This window comes from Macrosteles quadrilineatus, unplaced genomic scaffold, assembly GCF_028750875.1.
Source record: "Macrosteles quadrilineatus isolate MER2022 unplaced genomic scaffold, UCM_ALF_1.0 Scaffold_3__2_contigs__length_128488019, whole genome shotgun sequence".
NCBI lineage: Eukaryota > Metazoa > Arthropoda > Insecta > Hemiptera > Cicadellidae > Macrosteles > Macrosteles quadrilineatus.
In genome coordinates, this window is record NW_026542596.1 from 108,368,256 (window position 1) to 108,392,541 (window position 24,286).

The 24,286-nt window shown below is 36.6% G+C and overlaps 1 protein-coding gene across 2 annotated transcripts in view; it reads right to left on the reverse strand.

The window, feature by feature from the left end:
* Positions 1-24,286, reverse strand: part of LOC128991119 (transformation/transcription domain-associated protein) — a 109,520-nt gene that overhangs the window by 33,159 nt on the left and 52,075 nt on the right. The window contains exons 29-42 of one of the 2 annotated variants that reach the window (XM_054413864.1): positions 22,422-22,583; positions 21,828-22,076; positions 19,388-19,661; positions 18,540-18,650; positions 17,576-17,781; positions 16,965-17,144; positions 15,423-15,605; positions 14,415-14,744; positions 9,419-9,541; positions 8,528-8,726; positions 7,625-7,776; positions 5,253-5,434; positions 4,542-4,780; positions 3,812-3,969 (exon numbers count right to left, since the gene is read on the reverse strand). In XM_054413864.1, the coding sequence (XP_054269839.1) occupies positions 3,812-3,969; positions 4,542-4,780; positions 5,253-5,434; positions 7,625-7,776; positions 8,528-8,726; positions 9,419-9,541; positions 14,415-14,744; positions 15,423-15,605; positions 16,965-17,144; positions 17,576-17,781; positions 18,540-18,650; positions 19,388-19,661; positions 21,828-22,076; positions 22,422-22,583 (2,748 nt within the window). The remainder of the gene's footprint in view (positions 1-3,811; positions 3,970-4,541; positions 4,781-5,252; positions 5,435-7,624; positions 7,777-8,527; positions 8,727-9,418; positions 9,542-14,414; positions 14,745-15,422; positions 15,606-16,964; positions 17,145-17,575; positions 17,782-18,539; positions 18,651-19,387; positions 19,662-21,827; positions 22,077-22,421; positions 22,584-24,286) is intronic. The other variant, XM_054413866.1, reaches the window with a different exon arrangement.

The window sequence follows — 24,286 nt, forward strand, 5'->3', positions numbered from 1 at the left end:
ACACAATCCATCATAGCGACACAAAACAACGATAAATACACAAATTTAAGATACGACCATACTAACACGATCCGTCTTGGGGGTTATGTTTACACAAACTCAAATAGTAAATAAATGTACTCAATGTGTTTCATTGAATTGAAAAGTAAATAACAGCAATAAAATTATACAGCTGATCAAAATGTAAACAATTATGTTCTTCATAAGGATAATATGGGAAGTTTCAAAGCCACTGGGGCAGAGCCCAAGGGACTTTTTCAAAAATGTAAGGTCAGTTTGCAAATCTACGCGACACGCTCTTTCCAATGAGACGTCAATGGATAAAATCGGTTAGGAAATGGCGGAGGAGTTCAACCGACAAACTTTCGTGTAGCGTATTAATTATATAGATTACAGAAAAAACTGTTAAAAAGCTTGGCTACATCATCAGGATTATCAACAGTGGTTTGGTTTGTATCATCTTTTAAAATAATTTTGTATCTTTGAGTACGGTTTAAACCCAGTTCATTGTTAACAATTTGCCAAGCTGCCTTAGACTTGTTTTTAGATTTTCTAATTAGGTTATTATTTGAGAGAATTTTTGAATTTTTTACAACTTTATTAAATATTTTTTTGTATTGCTTTACATAGGATAAAAACTCTTGGTTTCTACTAAACTTGGCTTCCAAGTGCAATTCCCGTTTCCTCTTACTGGAAATTCTTATACCTTGGGTCACCCAATTCAGAGTAGATTTATTAGTTTTAGCATTCTTTTTTAGTGATTTAACAGGAAATATATGATTGAAAGATAATAAAAAATTTCTCAAAAAACTATTGTAATTTTCATTGGGGTTTAAAGCGGGGTTAAATACAAAATTATTATTAGTGCTCTGTAGATATTTGCAAAATTCATCTGTATTTCTATCAGAGATGATTCTTTTCTTAAAAGAACTAGAAGTATTCTTGATGGTTTTACACTTGACTAGCTTAGGAAGGTTTATAAATATAGCATTGTGATCAGAAAGACCTAACTCAGTGTTTAACCTGTAATGGCAACTAAACGTTTTGGGTGTGATAAAATTATCCAAACAAGTAAATGAAGTATTTGTTATTCTAGTTGGCTCCTCAAATTGAAAACAAAAACCATTACATTCGATAATTTCTTTAAATCTACTTGTGAATGTGTCATTCGTTAAAATGTCTATGTTAAAATCTCCAGTTACAAAAACAGTATTTTTTTTTTATTTTTTTCTGTATTATCAAAAATAGAATTTCAAGTCTATCTAAAAACTGTTTACTTATGTTGAAATTTGGTACTGTATAAATAGAAATTCAAATTAATTTAAAATCCACAAGTTCAATAGCAGAACATTCAAAAATAAAGTCTTCATTTAAATTGGAAAACTGTGTTATTGTTACATATTTACAGTTCTTATCCAGTAATAAGCAAGATCCGCCCCTACAGCCACTTTCTCTTATATAAGAACTAGCCAATTTAAAATTATTGATTGTATTTAACAGAGAGGCTGAATTATGATCTAACCAATGTTCATTAAAAGATATAGCTTTAATATTCAAATTGGCCTCAGATAAAAATAAATTGAGAGCTGAAATTGTTGTTAAATTTAAACCTTGACAATTGTAATGCATTATTAAATCACAGTTAGTTGAATAAAAAGACTGATTACATAAACCTTTTAGTTCGTTTTGTGCAAAGAATTATCTAAGTTACTTAATTTAGCAGGTACAAGGTCATTGTCAGAATGAATCAGTTTAAAATTAAAGGAGAACTATCATCTAAAAAGGAATCTAACTCTAACACTGATGGATCACCCTCAACACTTGACACCACACATTTGATCTGCTTTTTCACAACACTCGATGGTTTTGACTTAACAACTTCGTTATAGCTGAGACCGCCTGGAACCAACCCTGATAAGACCAACAGCAGGAAGTTGTGTTGAAGTTGGTTGTGAGTGATGCTGTGGAGAACTAGATAGTGGTTGTAGTTGCTGCGAAGACGGTTGAGATGAGCAGAGTGTCAGTGGTACAGTTGTTGGTTTGCTTGCCGGGCATAATGTCTGGATGTTCTGTCTCAGCTTAAGGACAAATTCTGAATGGGAGAGTCCATGGTGAAGTATTCTCTGAGCACCAGGTTGTTATTTTGTTACCACTATGATTGGAATGCCAGTGGTCCTGTGAAACTCCACTATTTTCCTTGAAAAATGTTCAATTCGAACAAAATCTCGCACACAACAATTTTAAAATCAACACTCAAAAACTTTTGTTTAGTAGAATTATGCAAGCGACTGAGGGTGAGGGAGGGAGGGCATGTGAACCAGACTTTACAAAGGGCAAGTCTGCCATTCTGACAAACTTTCTCTTTTCATACCCCATGTCCCGTTAGACAGGGGAGGGGGTGCTTCACTTCACACTAAACTAAACACCCGCAGTTCACAATCGCAGTTGAGTTGAGTTGTTGTGGTAGTGACGTAATTCTGTCGTCTGCTCTTCACAGCTCACTCATCAACGGCTTTCGTGAAATTATAATTGATACCTAATTTTTGTTGATAGTCATTAAAAAAATGTTGGCCTCCTCAGTCCTCACCCTGTTCAAGGGAAAAAGTTAAGAAATAAAATGTTTGTAAAATGTGGTTTGTTTTATTATTCTGTATTGAAAAGATATTGTAATTTATTAATGTGTTTTCAGCTAGACTTAGTGACTTATTTTCATAGTTGAACAAATGTTGAAGATATAAATAGTGAGAAAATTACATTATATATTATTTGAGTTCTAATTAATAACGTTTATCTTTTTGGTAGGCCTCACTGATCTCTTTGAACTTTTTAGTTTACACACACACATTTATTAATTTCAATCTTTATTTTTAATTTCAGATCTATTTATTCATAGCATGCAATAATGTATCAAATAAGTATATAGTATATCAAATAAGTATATAAAATAAATAGTAAACACTGATTATCAACTTTTTTGGTTCACGCTGATTTAAGAATGAACCAGAAGTATTGAAAGCCAACAAATATAAATGTGAAAATTAAGTAACAATACTACATCATAAAATAAACTGTATTTTATTTAATACAGGTCAATAATAATAAACTTAACAATTGCTTTATTGATATATAGGCTTATTCTAATTGTTAGTGAAGGGTTAATTTCCTTAGGCCAACCATAAAATTAGCAGTGTCCATTAGTGAGGTTAGGTCAGCAACTATCCTCTTGTTCATAATTTTATTTAGTACATTTTTTTTTACTTTAACTTTTTTAAGGTAAAGGGTCCATTACAGAAACACATGTTGTATTTAATTTTTAAAGAAAATCATGCTGTGCTGCATCGAATCGAATCGCATTGATTCGATCAAAATTCTTTGAATCGCATCGATGCATCGAATCGAAAAAAATATGCTGCATCGCACACCCCTAGTCAGGACTATAACTATAAGTAAGTATTAATTTTTTTTTCTTACAAGATTTTTGTTTTACGATTGGACTAACTTACAGTTTTTGGAATGTAGGTTTTCTTATCTGATTTTCTTGTCTGCTGGGTTTGTGTAAAATATTGTATATTTTAGGTGTTTCCCTGCAAGAAATCAGTATCACAACAAGAACAAAGTTCCCAAAACATCATGTTAATTTTATTTTTTACTTGTTGTGATCCAAAATGTCTGCTAAAATCCTTTAAATAACAGCAGTACACAGAGTTTCAACAATATCACCTGATTCATAAAAATTAGAACACGATCACAGACTGTCTTCCATGTATGGCCCCTTTAGCAACAAAATATTTCTCGACTCTTCTTCAATTACCTGTGCAGGGTCCAAGAATCCTGTATCAATCTCTGGGGGCTCCTCAGAGATGCTGGAGTACACCAGGAAGTTATCCTTGTCCGCAGGATCAGCCAGGACAATCACCGAGGAGAGACTAGGTAGCAATCCTGACTCCCTGGCTAGCTGGATTTGATTACCTACAAGAATAAATACTTGTATACACACATTCCATTCCATTTACTTACATACAGTAGAACCTCGGTCAACCGAAATAAAGGGAGGAGAGCCGCTTCCACTAACTAATTTTTCCGTTAACCCATCATATGCTAAAAATAGCCAATGTATTCCCACGGTGTGTAGAAACAAAATTAAGACGATGTCTATATAATCCAGTGTTTTATTTCAGCTAAACAACGTTACAATGGGTTATAAAACACTTTAAACTGAACAACTGAAGTTTACTAAAGCATTTTACAGGTCTGTATTATTTTATGGAACCATTTTGACCCGGATTTCAGTTAACCCAAATTCGGTTAACAGGAGTTTTACTGTATTTACAAAAAAATAACCTTCCATTAAGGGTAATTTAGAGTACTATATATTTATAATGTGTCACTAAAAGAAGTTTAAATCAGAAAAAAACACCACCTGGAAAATGTATTTTTTTTAGATTAAGTTGTCAAGTTAACTCGCCCTATGGGGAGTGATCATGTTTGATGTATCCATCCATCGTAACATCATTTAGACGGTTTTGTTACAAGATACTCACCAGAGTTAGCTGTGACTATGATGAGCTCGATGCACTGTTTAAGCCAGAAGTGTTGTCCCATTGGCTCCCAGTTCTGAGAGCTCGTGATGTACATGAGCCTCTCGTGTAGGCGGCGTCGCATCGAGCCGTCAAAGATCTCAAAGAACTTAGCCCTTATTTGCGGCTGAGTACAGCGGAGACCAGCCAAGAATGCGGGTTCTAGCTTCACTGTTAACTCTGATGTCTTCAAGCTCTCATCTCTATAAAAGTGTAAAATTAATTTTAGCAGTGTTAAATATGTACTGTAGTGTTTAAATCATAGGCTAGCAACACACCCAATTGTGTTGTATTGTCATTAAATACATAGCTAAATACATACTTTTCCGAACAACTCTTTTATTTGTCCATTGTTGCTTCTAAATTTATTATGCTAAAAAATATCAAATTATCCATTTCCACTTCTAGGATTCTGATACAAGTCTGTTTCTTGGAATGCATTTAAATTCAAATTCGTCACTAGAAATCTGTGACCCTCTGATAGAAACAGAAAATTTTCAGTTACTTCCATAACTGCAGTAACTGGAAGACACTCTTATTTAATCTAATTGATCAGCATAAGCACATTCATAAATTTACTACCATAAGCTTCACTAGATACGTCTGATGATAACATATCATCACAAAGTCCTTAAATTGCCTGTTGTGTTTTTGTAACAGGACACTTTAACACACCTGTAAACAGAGTTGACAAGTTCCAAGAACTGAGTGTTGAGGTCAGGGAACCTCTTCTCCACGTATTGCATCATCTTGACCAGCAGGATGGACTTCTCCCGCAGACTGGGTCCTGCGTTGAGTTGAGAAGTTCCTGCCACTGCACACCCGTTCTTGCCTACCTTCATCCACTCCTCTACCATCTGGGGAACACCAAAACAGTTCTTAGTATTCTGTATTTAGTGGAGCGCAGATTATCCAAACGCCGGTCATCTGAAACTTGGTTAACCGAAATCGCCACCAAAGACGATAAATCTAAATTTTCTGCCACACCAACATTACAAGGGCAAATGGCAGGAGCGCACAGTTGAACAATTCACGTGAAATTAAGCGACACGGTGATTGTGTTGACATGTAGACCCCACACGTATACACATAACCTCACTTTGGGTCAATGACATAATTTATCATTGTTTCAAGTACCGTACCTTTCAATATTGGTTTGCTTTTTGAATTAAAGTAGGCTATAGCAATGTCAGCAAAAAGGAAAGGTGATGTACTTTGTATATCTGACAAAATACAAGATTATTAGATTATATTAACTTAAAATATTAGATCAGCTTAAAAATTGAGCATATAGTTCTAGCTTAGCTCATGAGTTTGGTGTTGGGAACTCGACAACCATGTGCTACCCTGCTTTATTGCTCATGTACAAGTAACTAAATACAATCACGATGATATGGTCAGATATGCCAAAGGTCTCGGAAATATCACACCGCTGACGATCACGGTAGCATTACAGTAAGTCAAAGCTTCTACAATGATCACAAACTTTGTTTGCAGCTGAAACTATACACTTTATGCCAAGATTGAGGGATTCTAATCACGCTTATTAAAGAAATATGGCCATTTTGTGTTGATGTCCGATCATGTGAAAAATCTATTCTCCGAATAGGCGAATACAAATCTCTACTCCAATTGTTTCAGATATTTGATTTACCATACTTACATCAGAATCTCTCACAACCGAAACACTTTTATCCAAAATGACTTATGACCAAAATTACCTATAAAATTATAACACCGAAATGCATTGTAATCAAAGGCATTAAATTAAAGTGTCCAAACAATTAGGGATGACACAAGGTTCAAGATTAAGGATGTAACTGCTAAACGATATAAACTGTAAAAGCAATACAAGGTGATATATTTTGAGCCTGCCTTGCAGTCACCATCCAATAAAACACGATCGCTACTCCATATTTTGTACAGTACCTATACTTAAGTTGTTCCTTCTAATAATATGTCTTTTTCTGCTCTTAATTTCAACAACCACATCCGCAATGTTAGATTCTCTAGTTATTCAAATTATATATGAAAACCCTGTTAATTTACTGACTTAAGAGATTCCAAGACTCGCGTATGCAAAAACGATAAAATGCAAATAGTATATCAGGATTAAACTGCTTAAGAACTGGTTCATATCACTAGTTTTTAGTGCAAGAAAAATATACACATATTTCCCAACCATGTAATGGTCAAATGTTAGGGGTACGTTTTCATTATTTCTAAGCCATAAACTGCTAAAGCGCGCTCGGCAACAATGAACGACGTAACACTAGACATGTCAAGTGTGTCCTAGTACGGGACTCGACCACTGCTACTCGAAACGCTAGCATAGCGGTGGCAAGAAACGGCCGGTCATCTGGTCAGTCAGCGGCGAGCGTTAGGTTTGCTCACAACCCTATCTCGAAACCCAGGGTCAGACCTGTGGGTGAAAAGCCTACGTCACGTATGCGATTCGCAAGCGAGCAATATAAAAGAATATAACACAACAATAAATTTATTTAGTTTATTTAATTATTTCACTTAAACTAAATTTCTGTTAAGTTACAAGAGGATTAATTTTAGTTGTTTTCAGAAGTTATTGTTTTGTTAAGCCTATTTACAGGTTCTTTATTTTAGTTTCAATCGACTTATTCTTTTGTCAGTGCGCTGTTGTGCTGACATTGTAACTGTGCAATAGAAATAGATGGCAGTAATATTTTAGTTGGTTACTGAGTATATTCTTTGTTCAAGCTTTGTTAGTTAGATCCGACATATTCTTTCGTCAATGTGTCACTGTGCTGGCATTGTGTTGCAGTGCGTTACAGTGTTGTAATTAGTGGGTGGGCGGGTTGATGTGTCTACATACCAAGTAGTGTACTCGTTTACTTGTAGATTGGCACAAAACAATAGTATCATCCTAAGGGCGAGCAGTAAGAGCGAGCAGCGAACCCTGGACCTACCTGAGCTGTCCGAGCGAAGAATCTGAGGTAAATTATAATACATTACACCTTATCAGTAAGACCTATTTGAAAGCTGAAAAATATTTAGGGTGTTTATGAATTTACCTTGCAAATTGCTTTCATGACCTTGGTGTCCTGAGTTTTCTCGATGAGACCAACCAAGATGGTGCCTATGAAGGTTTTCCTGGTGTCCACAGTCATGATTCCCACACGGTTCTTGACCAGGTCCAGACTCAAGATCAGCAAGTCACTGGTAGCTGCAGAAAATTATGATCAAGTTAAAAAGCGTAAAATTTAATTTAGACTACCGAGATAGCATTTAGCAGTGTATAAATTATACAACTGGCATGATACTGTAGTTTTTAAATTTAAATTCAACTAAATTTGACTCATATTAAAAAAAACAGCCTACATCATCATGGTTTTAGTTACTCAGACATTTATTTGGCATATTTTTTAACGACATTCGTACTTATTTGTTGTTGCTCAGTTGGCTAGGTTAGATAAAGAAGGATTATGGGGTTCAGCAGCTTACATGAAAAAAATTTAGAATTCAGCATATAGCAAAATACAAGATCCAGATAACATTAACTTTTCTATTCTAGTGTAACCTGTATTCAATTAGAATCAAATAAACTCTATGAAAACGTCCTACAGTAGATTTATGATAAATCCGTAGCCTATTAAGTGCACTTTTATTACCTCTTGTCTTTCCACGAGAACCAGATATGTACCTTGGTGAATATCTTGAAATACAAAAAAAAAGGATGAGGGATTTCGATATTCTACTAGAACATAGGATCAATGGCATAGTGGCTCAGGATTCAGTGTACGAGCAATGGCTTAGATTATCGGCATAGCCTCAAACATTAGGGGGGTTTGAACGGTATTCTCCTAGAATGGACTAACCTCCTTGTCAACAACCAATAATGTAATAAAGTGCCTACCTTTTAGAGAATGAAAATCCGTCTATTTAACAGAGTAAAGAACATCAATCGCCCCTCTCACCTGATGAGGTGTCTGTGTTGGTCTGGTTGAGATGTTCCCTTGCCATCCGTTGTATCACTCGTATGAAGGGGATGATGAGTCTGTCCACATACCCAGGGTTACTGCTACAGGCTGCCTTTAGCATCATCAGGGTCCCGTACAATGATGTGGCCAAGGCAGATGCATTCTTCTCATAGTTTGCCAACCCCTCGAATATCACCTACACAGTAAACAAAACAATCAGTGTTAGAGATGGAGATGGATCTCAGGTTCAACAACTTAGAAGACATACATTTTAGAATTATTTCTTAACTACTTTATTTTAAAAAAATTTCTAATTAATTGTTCTACTCTGTGAAGAAGCGCTGTGCCAATTAGAAATACCACGACTACGTTAACTATGTGACATTTTTTCTTTATTTTCACAGGTGAGCTAACTGAACTCTATATATGTGCCTTTCCAAAATAAGAGTTGTACTTTTATCTTTTTTTAATTAATTCATATGTAATAAATAGATAACAAAATATCACACTCATAAAACTAAGAAAATTGTGTATTTTTAGATGCAGTATATCACTTAGAGTAATGCAAAAAAGAGTAATTTTTCAGGAAAATGGAGTTGATATATAGGAATGTAGACCAAATATATAGGATATATAGGGCAGTGATATAGGGATTTGTTTCAAAAGGGAAGAGAGTGTAGAGGTATACTGAGATGGAATGGCACATAGTGGAGTACGAAAGACGTGGAGGGATAGGAGAATATGAAGAGGCTTAGTCAACGACCGAACCTGAGAATAACTGGAACAAAGGAGGATATATATGTGCAAACAATCAGTGAGATTTAGCAATTATTTTTTTTATAGATAAATAAGAACAAAATGAATATAAAAGAGCACAAGTCTTATCACCTTTCCAACACAGTTGTACAGACACTCAAGCTCTTCAAACTTGGATGCCACAGAGGAACCGGTGGGTTCTGTTGGGAACACTCCCATGAGTTTGGTCAGTAGACCATGAGTCAGTCGGATAACCTGGAACAGCCAATATACAACCTCAGTGAATGGGTTAGGAAGCTTTACTTGTGGTTAGAGGAGTGAAGCCCTGGTTCATTTCAATCATATCCTGACAAATACCAATTCACCAGTAGCATACAGTGGCCATATAATTTGGGACACAGCTAAGGCTAAGGTCTACATAACATAGAAAATGATCTGGGTCTCTGAGGCAAGGAGAATTGTACCCCTTGCTACGAGAGTTTACACTCATGAATAGACATATGACATTAATAGTACTGTTATAGAATAGATTGGTATCAAGTTGTCACAAATTTCATAAACTTACATGATAGAACCCATTAATGCTACCAAAGATAAATAAGAAAATTTGAAATAATATCTCACAATTATTGCGTAATTATGGTAAATCAAGTAGAAACAAAACTATTATTATTTACAAAAACAAAACTAGAAAACTGAACAACACAAATTACTCAATAGCCTAAAAGCAGTCAACCATCTTCTTATAACAAATTTCCCTAATCTAATCTCTGAAATGACCAGTACAGTTAAAAAAGCTAACCAGCTACAGGAGAATCTAGCAAAGAATAAACTAAAAAAACTGTCTAAACTATGCTTGTTGAAATTAAGAAATGAGGGATTCATTGAAGCTAACTGTTCACTTCCAAACCAAAAAAACGTACCTTTAATAGGAGACAAGCCTAGCCTTGCCACAATTTTTAATCTTCCGATTCCCACAGGACAATTACCTTTACTACCAAAAGTCCCCTACAGAAAGCCCATAGTGAAAAAAGATGAAACAGACAGCAACACCGTCCCTAAAACTACCATTTCCGATCAATCGATTATGAACATCTCTTCGCATGAGTTGTCGGAGGATGAAACATCAGTGCTCTCTAAAGGCCTAACCTTTACTCCTACTCACACATTGGACCCTTTCAGTTTAGGACAGGACATTTTCACATAATTTGCGAGAAATCTTAGAATACAGTACCACATACATCAATTTCCAAACGCCCTAAAAAACCAACCCCAACCCGATGAATCTCTCATGAAGTTTAAACCGCCTTCCAACTAGGATCCACCGCCTCTACCGCCTGATCATCCGATTGAACTGTACATAAACTTCATAATGCAATTTCTTGCAGTTTTCTTGAAGAAACTGCCAAAAAACGACAATCTGACTCCAGGAGAAAGAACAGCTCTAAAATCCTTGAAAAATAATAGAAACATTATGATACTACCAGCTGACAAAGGATGCACCACTGTAATTATGAACAAACAAGATTACACTGCTGAAGCCTACAAACAGTTATCCAACAAAGACACCTACAAAGAGATTGATGAAAACCCAACCAACGATTTTAATACTGAACTCACACAGTGGCTCGTTAAAGAAGCACCTCTCCAAAATATATCCCCTGAATCAATAAGACTACTCATAAATGACAACCCCTCTACCCCTCAATTTTACATACTGCCCAAGATACACAAACACGTTTTTCCACCCCCTGGCCGACCTATAGTTGCCAGTTGCAATTCTGCCACAGAAAGAATCTCGGCATATGTAGATTCTCACCTGCAACCTTTTGTCAGAGAATTACCTTCACATGTTAAAGACACCAACCACTTCTTAGAACGGCTGACAACCATACCAACACCTCTTCCTCCTGAGACGATTTTGGCTACCATAGATGTAACTTCCCTGTGCACTAACATCCCCCTTACACATGGACTTGCGGCTATAGAATTTTTCCTGGTTAACGCCCCAAAAACACTAAGCCCTCAACTTCTTTCCTACTGAACATGGTTGAGTTTATTCTAGAAAAAAACAATTTTCAATTTGAACGTAGAAACTATTTACAAACTAAAGGCACTCCCATGGGTACGAGGATGGCCCCATCCTACGCAAATCTGTTCATGGGGAAACTCGAAAAGTGTTTCCTACAATCCCAAAAAGTACAACCTTTGTGTTGGTTCCGGTTTATAGACGATATTTTTATCTTGTGGACCTCAGGCTCAGACTCCTTAAAACAGTTTATTGACAGCCTTAACAGTTTCAGTTTCCTTAAATTCACCAGCAACATCTCAACATCAACAATAGTTTTCCTGGACTTAGAAATAAATATTCAAGATGGACTCATACAAACCGGTGTACACTTCAAGCCTACCAACCATCTACAATATTTACATTTTAACAGCAACCACCCAAAGAACACCAAAAGATCCATCCCGTTCAGTCAAGCCATCAGGGGCAAAAGGATCTGCAGCAACGATGATGAATTAAACAAGTTCAATAACAAAATATCTGACGCATTCATAAAAAGGGGTTACCCTAGAAAGCTGGTGGAGAACCAAATCCGCTTAGCGCAAGACCATCCACAACCAAATAATGAAAAACGAAATAGCAAAACCATTGCTCTTGTCACAGACTACCACCAAGACAATTAAATGGCATTTAATTGAATGGCATTTTAAAAGAGGGCTTCAAAATCCTCAAGGCCTCCAACCACACCATCAATTTTTTGAAAGATCCACCAAACATTGTTTTTAGACAACCACCCAATCTCCGAAAAATACTAGTCCACCCAAAAGTTCCTGACCCGGCCAACAACAACCCAAACAACGCACGCCCTAACGGTTCATATCCCTGTGATAACAAGAGATGTAAAACATGTGAAATAAATCAACCCAGCCAAACATTTTCCAGTTCCACAACCAAAGAAAACTACAACATCCGAGGCTTCAACACTTGTGAAACGAAAAAAATTATCTACCAACTACAATGTAACAAATGTGAGGCACAGTATGTAGGCCTATCCACCAATAGCCTCAGAACCAGGATGAATGGCCATAGACAAGATGTATCTACTGGATACAAAGACAAACCAGTTGTACAACATGCCCAGAGCCACAACAACCCTAGTTTCAATGACTGCTTAACAACCAAAATAGTCAAATCACTGCCTCCTCAATGTAACCAGTCACAACTGAGAAGATGGGATTTGTCTTATCAATTGTTTACAGTAGACTCCCTCTAGTTCGGCTTCGGTTGGATTGGCCGCCGGATGGTCCGGCCTGGTCTCAGGGGGACAAGTCACATCGTCACGGGGGAATAGCCTTCGACAGGATTTAACTTGAATGTTTAGTTTCCGGCCAGAGAAGTAAACAATTCATGTCAGTTTAGTTGACAGGTGCTTCTATGGGTGAATTGTTGCATATTACCTATGTAAAACTATGTTACATAACCTCAAAAATACCGAGAACATTTTATAAATAGTTTCTCTTCGGTCTAATAAGTTGAAATGCAGTGTATAATTAAATATTTCGGACCATTTTTTTATGCGGTAGGTTCTCCCATTATTATTTTTGAAACACCACAGTTTATTTGACAAAAATAAATTAAAGCAAAACAAAGAAATAGCCATCGTTAGCTTCAAGGTCAAGCTATCCGCTTGCACTGACAATCATCTGTTCTTTAAACAACTGATGTCTGCTGTGCACTTGTTTGCTATCTCACAAACAGTTTGTGATTGGGTGATTAGTAACCATTTTTTTCTGTTCTTTACGTGATTTATTGTTGTACGTTCAGTGTTGTGTAATTTTTGTTTTGCTTGAGTAAGCGTGAGTTTAACGTTACAGTTTTTATTACTGAACCAAGGTTATTGACTTAACATATCACAATTGCGCAATACTATGATTTGTATTTTGATGATGTAAAATGCACTACATCCGGTTAGTCCGGCCGTTTTGTAGTTCGGCCAGTGGTCCGGTCCCGAGGTGGCCGAACTAGAGGGAGTCTACTGTACTAAGTCTAGACAACCCCCAAACCTAAACCTGAGATAATACCTTTCATCTAACCCACTCCACTTCCATCCAACCCAACTAGCAGGCTTACATATTTATTTATTCATATATATATATATAGTGCATATAAGATAAACTGAAACTGTGTTTTTTGAATTCATACTATTGGCAACACTGACTCAACAACTCACTGGCCACCATTTTGGACATCTAGAAAACTCTCTCTTCCTTAGTTGAAAATACTGTCAGTGGCAGTGAAATATTCTAATGTTTTGTGTATATAGTGTAAAGTTTTGTTTTGTGTTTCCTGTGCCATTTTGGACTCTTTCCCATTCAGGTAAGCCTGCTATCCTCTCAAAAAATCCTAAAAAATCAAGGCCCTTGTGCTCTATGCTACACCCTTAACCTCAAGTAGAAACAAAGTATGTTTGGTATTTATTTTTACAAAGATATATCAACAGTCTTATTAGTTGACAAATGGTGAAAATGTATAGTCTACATTTTAAAAACACAGATTTATTTTTTGAAGTAAGAGAAAATTGTTTTGAATGAGATTGTTCCTTACTTTTAAGAAGAACCCCCTGTACAGAATAATGTTACTTATTTCACTAACTAAACATACACTGCATGTATAAGTTTTACCCCTGAGTAAAACTAGATTGTATTTAAAGATTCGTCTTTATTATATTAATCCAATAGACAAATCCTTCGCATCAACAATATACATAAATTTAAGCAGAAATAGTAAATTCAATTATCAAAATTCATTCGGTGTATTGCTAATCTAAGTAAGACTACTAGTCAACTAGTAGTCTACTATTAGTAGTCTTGAACTTTGGTGCCATATTGACGGTTGGTTTTGATCGACACCATATCCATAAAAAAATTGAGGTCTAGGATTGTAAATGTGTTTGGAATATAAACTTTGGTGCATATTTCATGCTGAATAAGGATGAAGGGTCAGTCTAGAATAAAGTGGGTTTATCTGTGTTGCTTTGTTACTGACTCATACCAGCTGCTATTAGCCAAGACCATTTATCAATGACAGCTGGGTCCTTCTCTCCACTCACATCTACCGTACCTTTGAGTTAGAGCTGGATATGCAAGCAGCAATCCCTCGTTGGAGAGGTTTCACAGTTGTCAGCACTTGTTCTTTTCTCATGACCGTGATCAGGAACGTGAAGAGTTCCAAGGCAGTGCACACGTTGCCAAGGTTGGGTGTTTCTTTGGGCGACTTAGGCGAGGCGTCTACACCCAGGAACACTTTGTCCAGCCACTGCAGCCTTAGGTCGACGTTCTGTTGCGGCCACACCTCTGGCTTTAGCGCCATCTTGAGCAGAGACACACACCGGCGTGACAGGAGCTCACCGGGAGAGTTGCCTGCCGTCGTGCCTGGGCTTACTTCGTTCACCTGGAAAAGAACAGTGGTTGATGCAAATGGGTAAACTAACTTGACCAAAAGTGAATCTGAGGGCTATTTAAGTGAGCTTACATTGCAAACCAAGCTTACCTATCACCTTTGGGCAAGGTTGGGACGCAAAAAAAAGGGTTGGATCATCAGAAAAAAGGCAATGTGTTATGTATAAACATTGAAATTATTAAGGATTAAAAATGGAAATTAATTTACAGTATCCTATCCTCTAAATTTAAAAAATAGCAATAATTCAGTAAGTCACACTAAACTGTATTTAAAAAAGTACTTCACACTTGAACGAATTTTGAAACAAATGCACAAAAACAATGCAGTAAAACCAACAAACAATATAAAAACTAAAAACTGTTATTTGTATATTATATAAAAGTATGATGACAGAAAGAATACAAAAGATAAGGGAGAACGGAAACAGTTATGTATGCGACAGAAAGTGAGTGATCCACAAGTCAGGCTATCATGAGCCTGGTCGGGTGAACTGCACGAGTTTACTTCTACAATCCTAGTTAAATCAGTGACTTTAGTAACCAGTAGACACCCTATTAGAGTGTACCTACTCCAAAGAATGCATTTAGTAAAATGCAGTTTGTATTTGAAACAGAAAGTGATTGTGGTAGAAAGATTCACACTACGACAAACTATCAATACAACCATCACCTGACAAGCTAGTTTGATGAGAAAGTTGATGACTGTGTCAGCGTGGGCTCTGTCTATGGGCTTGTTGATATCAGGGTCTTCTTTGATGGTAGCAGTTGGCACCCCTGCTGGACCAGGCACAGCTAGGCGCTTCCACGAGGAGGAACCGTCGTCTGCAGCCTTACGCACGTTATCTGCTCCTTCCTGCAATCATACACCAATCTTCAGTAACAACCATGTCATATTATACGGGTTACATTTTACATTTTATGTTACATTTTAGCGAATTCCCCATATAGGGAATAAGCTATTACCGTAGATACCCATGGTAAGACCTGGACCCGGGACCGATTTACTTATTAATTTTGAAGTCCCTAGAGCCCAAAAACACCATCCGTTAGTATTCATATATACATTTGTCAGTTAGCACAATAACTCAGAGCAAAATTGATTCGATTTTGATGAAATTTTGTACAAATGTGTAAATCTACTTTTATTCAAACGAGTTCGCAATCCAGCATGATCAGATTATGGGAACAGTGGTTTATAATGAACATATTTTGATCAAATTTAGAAAATGCATTTATTTCATACTAAACTATTAACATTAAAAAACACTTTAACCCTCCCTGTTGCAGCAAACCTAAGTACTTGGTTAAACTAATGCTATTTAAATTGGAAATAACTGTGAGATTTTGAAGGAGATATTATAGTGTAAATCAAATCAGGAAAATTGAAATTCGCTAAGTCTGCAGGTTTGCTGCAGCAGAGGTATTATTTTTTAGGGCCCGACTTGGGGGTACAACCATCTCTGGTTACTTTGATTTTATAAAATGCTAACAGGTGTTGAACGCTAGTTTCTTTGATTTCTTTTACATTTTATTTTTGGCCTCAATGTCTAGGATTTTCTAGGGGTTTCCTAAGATTTTCAACCTCCCTTGGGCTAGGCCCGGACAGTGGTGTCACAAGTGTTCAGAAGATTCTATTTCTTATAACATAAATTGTTTGACTAATCCCGATGTTTTAAGTTACTACTTTATTGGGCCATTACAAGTCAACAGTCCTACCAATATCACCTTTTTCTAGCACCAGAATGCCTATTATATAAGAACGATTTCTGTTATTAGTTTGATTTAGTATTAGTAAATTGACAAGAGTTATCCTGTAAAGCAGTATGTACGGAGGAACACGCTTGCTAAATAAAGGCATTTTTATTTATTTATTCTTTCTAGAAGAAGATATAGATGATGAAAGGAAGTGTAAGAAGTGAGTTGGTGTGGCCAAATACCTTCTTGGGTATAATAAATTCAAATTTACATAAGGTGAATGCGAAGAGAGAGTAATTAATAGTCATAATTGTTAAGGAATTCCCGTACATATTTTCTATGTATGTTAGTATTTGAGTAAAATGACTAGTATAAGTTTAGATTCCAAAACCTGAAATGTCATAGAACTCTTCAATAGTTATGGGATGTGAAGAAAGAAATTTATACTAAAAAACAAATACGAGCACTAAGTAAACTAAACTGCTTATCCATTATTACTTGACCCTTTCCTACTTACAATTTTGACTTGCACTGCCTCTGACTCGTCCTTGATGCGTTGTAACTCCCACTTGATGATGACCTCGGCCAGCTCCACAGCCAGCTTGCGGTACTCTATGGTGGAGGAGGCGCTGAATCCCAGGCGCTGGGTGGAGTTGACCATGTGTTGTACCAGGTGGTGTCTCACAGGGTAGTAAACCTGCAACCCAATGTTTAACTTAATAACTGTAGATTGTCTACATTCTAGTAGTTTTAGTGCTCACCTTCAAAACGTAACACTACTGGTTAAATCCCAAGCAGGATCCAATCGAGATTCAGAATCCTATTTTTAATTCATTATCAATTATTGATGATGCATGAAATAATTACCTTTCATAATTGAGTGGGGGCGATCTTGTAGTCTTGTTAGTGACTAAGACTTAGACACGCCTGTTAATTAATAGCTTAAATAATGGTAGCCATCTATGTTTAGCACAACGCAAACTGACCCCAGCAGCAGTGTAAACAATATAAACTTGCCTGTTACTTACTGCAAATGCCTTCCTGTCCCTGGCCTACCATCTTTATTTAACAATAGGAAGCGGGAAACGGTCTTCTTACGTGATACGGTCACTTTCTAACATACATTACCTTGTAATGCCGCACCACCAGCTGCAGGATGTGGAACAGCTGTTGCATGGAGTGTCCTTCCTCCACAATGATCTTTTTGGTCCAGTGAGTCAACATCTTGTAGCCGTCCTCCATCCTGACAGGCATGGCAGGTGTGAGAATCTCCAGCGCCTGTCTGACCACCTGCCGCACCTCTATAGCATGCGCCTTCAGTAGCCCGTGGAACACTGCAAGCACACACAAATCTCAGATGAGTACATGGCTCAGCCCTTCTTCTGTCATGTCTAAGACATTTTGACATCTAGAAAAAAGGAATTTGTGGGATTGTGTAAAAGGCAGGAACGGGCAATCAGTAGTACCCTAGGAAGAAGTTTCTACTGCAAATAGTTGAATTAGGGAGTTTTCAATCTTGATCCAAATAAAGTTTTTGTAAAATACAATATTTTTTATTCTACTTTAATTATTATACAAGTCTACCCTCAAAGTGTTAAATTACTTGTTTCAAATATAGTTCTAAAACTTATGATAGATTCTTCAAAATATTGCTATTGTATCACGGAGTGCCAGTTATCATATCCTATACAACAGCGTAATTGTAGTCATTTCTGCAATCAAAAAAGTATTACAAAATTACTGTCCAGACTAATTTGTTTAGATTTTGTTTGGCTAAAAAAAAGAACTAAAAATTTTCAGAAAGAATTAAAAATTTTTCACAACTTGAAAATTTCTATTCAGATTCCTTTACATGTCTTAAATGAACGCATGGGTTGTGGTGCCATGGGGATTACTTGTGTTTTACACCTTATGAAAAATAGAACATTGGACACTTGTTTGTAGGCCTACAGACAGAATGAGATCATAGAGGAATATAAATTCCACTATCTTTTTATGGGCGATTTATAAATATTATAGTGTGATGCTGTAATGCTTAAATACTCCAATATTCATTTAGCAACAACCTGTATTGCAACAATAAGGAACATACCTGATAAGGATAGAGAAGATGGATAGGCAGCGTAGGAAAGGGGAAATCTTGCTTTAATTGACCAAGGAGATAAGGTAAGGTAGGGCAAGATAAATGGATCAATCTTGAGAACTGAAAAAGTGGTTCATTGTTAACTCTTAACCTATCTGTAATAAAAGGAGTGGTTACTTTATACAGAAGAAGCACTATGCAATGTTGAGTGAGAAGGCTGGAAGTGTTTAAACAATAACTTGCTATCCGGCCTAGAGAAGGTCGATATTTCAAGTAGACTGTGTACTTGATATGGAGGGAAGTTTGGGAGTAAAAGAAGTGTGAAGTATTTAGTAGACTGTAGTTGATTATTCGTGACTTAACGTTTCTCAAAAAGTTTACTAATCTTTGCACATATTTTTTTAAAGGGAAAAAGCAACTTGGCTTTGGAAAAATTATTGAGGAGAAAGGAAGGATACACAACTGACTCACCTGAATAAAGAGTCCTAGGAGGTCGATAGAACACATAGCAAGCTATTTCTCCACTTTCAGGGGCTTCTTCAGAGGTAGAAAATAGAATGGCAGTTACAGTTTTGCAGAAGAACGTCTACCTGTGAAGAAGCCCCTGAAAGGGGTATCAGTTTAATGTGTACTTTTGATGTGTTCTATTGACCTCCTGGGACTCTTTATTCAGGTGAGTTAGTTGTGTATCCTTCCTTTCTCCTCAATAATTATACTTTGCACATATATCTGATTGAAAATAATGTTAGTTTTGAGAGAGATGTTTTAAGTTCCTTAGAAACGTCACCTAAAGTAGTTGAGGGTAATCCTCCAGATAGCTTTTAGCAGCAACATCAATTAGCACACAAAATATTAACCTTTCAAGACGATTCGCTTGTACGGCAGACTGGGGATGGCAAACTTGGCAATGATGTGAGACAGCAGCAGATGGCCGTGGTATCTCGTGGCTGGGTCTACGCAGTTGTTCTCCATGAAGCATGGCCATGCAAACGTCATCAGCTTGCGCAGTTTGGCCTTGTTAGCCGTGTCGTGAGTGTGGGGCAATGCCTGCTCTACCAGCAGACATGAGAACTGCAGCAGCAGTATCCGCACACAGTCTGCATTGCCTGATGGGTTGTCTGGGTCTATCACCTAGGTAGGAATATAAATTATGAGGAGATTAACACTTGTATGTAAAGGACAGTATGTTGTATGTTACTTCATTAGGGTCTTAATTATCTGACTTTAACTTGTGGAAAGGTTGGAAAAGCAAAAAGATTGGATAACATGACAAATAATATGATACATATGGTAATTGTATAACATGGTTCTTGTAAAAAATCTGTAAATATACTACGACAGTCAAAAAGTTTCCGGAATGAATTTCTGTATACATTTAATGCAATCGCCAGCGGCAAATTCGCCTTGCAGTAGTTGCTACGACTCCTGGGGAGGGCATATCGGTAGTGGGGGTATAGTAGTGCAGCATTGGTAAGCGCTTTTGGTGTACCTGCAAGTATAGGCTACTTTGTCGGTTGTCTACCACAAACTGAGTGGCACAAATTTGGTGGAGGGTCGTAGAGATGACACCATGGTTTATCACCAGTCACAATTTAATTCAAAAACATATGGATCAGCATCAGCCATATTAAAGAATTTACCAACAATCAACATTTGAGGTTCTTTGTCAGGGGACAGCATTAACCATTCCTAAACAAATTTGATGCAAGTTTAAATGACCATGAAGGATGGTGTGAACACTTCCATGAGATAATAATATACCTCAAATGCAATTTTATAGATTGTTAATTTTCGATTTTCACACACAACTTGTCGTACTCACTCAACGTTAATGTAATTGACTGCTGTTGAAGGACGTTCTCTACGAAGGTAATTGTCAATGCTTTCACGGCCTTCAAGAAACCATTTGTGCCATTCATAAACTTGACTTTTCTTCATCACTTCTTCTCCATAAGCTTGAATTAATAACTCAAGAGTCTCGCTATATGGTTTTTTAGTCAAACACAGAACTTAATGTTCGCACACTGTTCATGAAATGCCATTTTTCAATGCAGGTACACAACCGACAGTAACTGACAATGTAGACTTGCAGGTACACAACCAACAGTAACTGACAATGTAGACTTGCAGGTACACAACCGACAGTAACTGACAATGTAGACTTGCAGGTACACAACCAACAGTAACTGACAATGTAGACTTGCAGGTACACAACCGACAGTAACTGACAATGTAGACTTGCAGGTACACAACCAACAGTAACTGACAATGTAGACTTGCAGGTACACAACCGACAGTAACTGACAATGTAGACTTGCAGGTACACAACCAACAGTAACTGACAATGTAGACTTGCAGGTACACAACCAACAGTAACTGACAATGTAGACTTGCAGGTACACAACCAACAGTAACTGACAATGTAGACTTGCAGGTACACAACCGACAGTAACTGACAATGTAGACTTGCAGGTACACAACCAACAGTAACTGACAATGTAGACTTGCAGGTACACAACCGACAGTAACTGACAATGTAGACTTGCAGGTACACAACCAACAGTAACTGACAATGTAGACTTGCAGGTACACAACCAACAGTAACTGACAATGTAGACTTGCAGGTACACAACCAACAGTAACTGACAATGTAGACTTGCAGGTACACAACCAACAGTAACTGACAATGTAGACTTGCAGGTACACAACCAACAGTAACTGACAATGTAGACTTGCAGGTACACAACCAACAGTAACTGACAATGTAGACTTGCAGGTACACAACCGACAGTAACTGACAATGTAGACTTGCAGGTACACAACCAACAGTAACTGACAATGTAGACTTGCAGGTACACAACCAACAGTAACTGACAATGTAGACTTGCAGGTACACAACCAACAGTAACTGACAATGTAGACTTGCAGGTACTGAAAAGCACTTACCAATGCTGCACTAAGGCTCGTCAGCTATACGCCCACTACTGATATGCCCTCCCCAGTAGTCGTAGCAATTAATTACTGCAAGGCGAATTTATTACTGGCAATCACGCTAAATGTCTACAGAAATTCATTCCGAGAACTTTTTCACTGTTATTACTTTGCATAAAAGTTAATATACAAGTAATATATTGCTGTGCATTTTAATCCTCTTTGTATTAAATGTGTATGTGAATAAAGATACATTGATTGATTGAATGCAATTCAACTAATGCACGATTCTAAAAACCTTAAAATGCATATCAGTTTCAGCTAAGCTTAAAAACAACTCTTTGACAAATATATGACTTGGCAAACCTTGTTGATGAAGACAAATATAACGTTGTCGGGGGAGTCTTGCGCTGATCGGCCGACCACTTTTTCACCCTCGCCTCTCTCAAAACACACAGCAAAGCAGGGAATGATAATCAGCTGGAGGATCTTGGCTTTGAGCTCCTGAGACACGGAAGGTTGCGGGAACAGTTCAACGAACCTGAAGAACGCAGATCGCTTCCACTCAACTGTATATCCTCCAGCAACGGTGTTCTCTAGGAAGTCTCGCAAAAACTGGAACAATAATAATTTTTTTTATTTAGGATTCTTATAGATCACTAAATATTTTATATTTTAGAACCACCAAGATACAGGGATTTATTGCTTGTGTTATAACCATAAATTATAATAAAATAAAGTCAATTAGTCAGTTGGCGAGTCATTCAAACGGGAATAGTAGACTACATTTTACTACATCTAGAACCTTAAAGTGTTGTAAACCTTAGTAAGCTATCACCTATATTGGGATTTTGGGTTAGGTCATGGTCAAGTTTATTTATTGCTGAACTCCCTTCATTTAAAGTCATACGTTTTTAAATTTGTATTTTACACAGGAAGAGGAAAACGCATAAAACTCACAGTGAAATCTGGTAGAAATCTATCACATACTGCCCTGAGCAGCTGAAACAGCAAGTCTATGTTGTTGGGATGGTGACTGAAGTAGTGCAAGAGAATTTTGACCAGCAGCTTGGGTTCTTTCCAGTGTTGATACTCAACATTCTCTATTTTCTTGTGTCTCTCCTGCAACAACAAAATGTATTGGATGAATTTCAATCTACTTATCTAGGGCTTTAACCATGTTTCTCTGTACTTCACGATTATGGACACAAAATAAAAAGGTTATGCAGTAAATCTCAAGATTTAATATTAGTTTTCTTAGACAATGTATTCATCTTACAAAGACTACAAACTAACATAAAATAAATAAAGTTTCACTTATCCTAAAAGCTTCAGGAGAAAGAAATAATTAAGTCCTGTAACAGTGGCAGACCTATGAGTCATACAAGTTTTTGTACTCGAATATAAATAGGTAAAAGAAACACTACTCTGATAGTCTGATACCCAAAGCTTCGGTTATTGTTTACTTTAATAGATAAAACATAATGTAGATTTAGATAGGCGGCAAACTAGAACTGTGGTGAAGGTCAAAATTAAACTCACAATACTTTCCTGCATAATTATTATCCTTTAAATATCAATCATTGATTATCTGGAAATGTTATTATCCAGGACTATCCAACGGCCTGTAATGGTAACTTATGTTTAAGCAAAGATAAAAAAAATTATACGCTAAGCCAGTTGGGTATATTTAGAAATGTAAATTTCTCTACTCCTACTCTACTGTAGAAAAACTCAGTTACCCAAAAACTCCACTTAGAGCTAGAGAAGAACTAAATGCCTAACACAGTATGGACATTATTATAAAACTAACAGTGTTTCTTTCCATAAAAAATACCAACATTCATGAATAAAACACCCCCGCTGCAGCAAACCTACCGACTTAGCGAATTTCCATTTGTCTGGTTTGATTCAAATATGACCAATGCAAGATACAGCAACGCGTGGTAAAAATCTTCAAAAAAGTGCAGCAACTAACTAGTAATAAAAACCCCGCTCAGCAAACCCGCCGATTAAGTAAATTTCAATTTGCCTGGATTGATTTTCAATTAATCTATTAAATTAACATTTATGTTTAACGAGTACCTAGGTTAGCTGCTACAGGGAAAGTAATAAAGTGTGTTTTTTATTAAAATATCAATAGCTTAGTAGTATGAAATAAATGAAAACGCCAATTTTGATCAAAATATATCCATAAACAAGCCAACTACAACATATTATAATATTCTCCATAAGAATAACATGGGAATTTAAAATAAAAATTGTTTTTGATTTTTCTCCGTAACCAATTATTGTACAAAAACACTTTGATATACTAAATTATTTTTTTGTAAGCTCTTTAAAAAGGTCTGGAGAAAATTGATAAATTTTGTGTTTTAGGGTAAAAATGAGAAAAACCCATTTTTACCCCATAAAACCCCCTGTTAAACCCCATTCCCATGGTCCGATCATGCTGGTTCGCGAACTCATTCAAGTTTATCCCGCCTTACACCTTCAAACAAAATCTTATCAAAATCGGAAAAAAATTACTCAAGTTATCGTGCGGATGGACACATATATATATATATATAGATATATATACGGTATATACATATATAAAAATTGAACGAATGGTGTTTTTGGCCTCTGGGGACATCAAAATTAAAAAGTAAATCGGTCCCGGGCCTAGGTCTTACCATGAGACCTGTGGTAATAGCTTCTTCGCTATAGGGAAATTCGCTAAAAATATTTTTTTATGCTTTCTGTAATTCTTTTAAAGATGGCAGAGTATTTATTGCATACCTAATTTGTTTTTGAAACATAATGGAATGATGGTGAAATCTCGT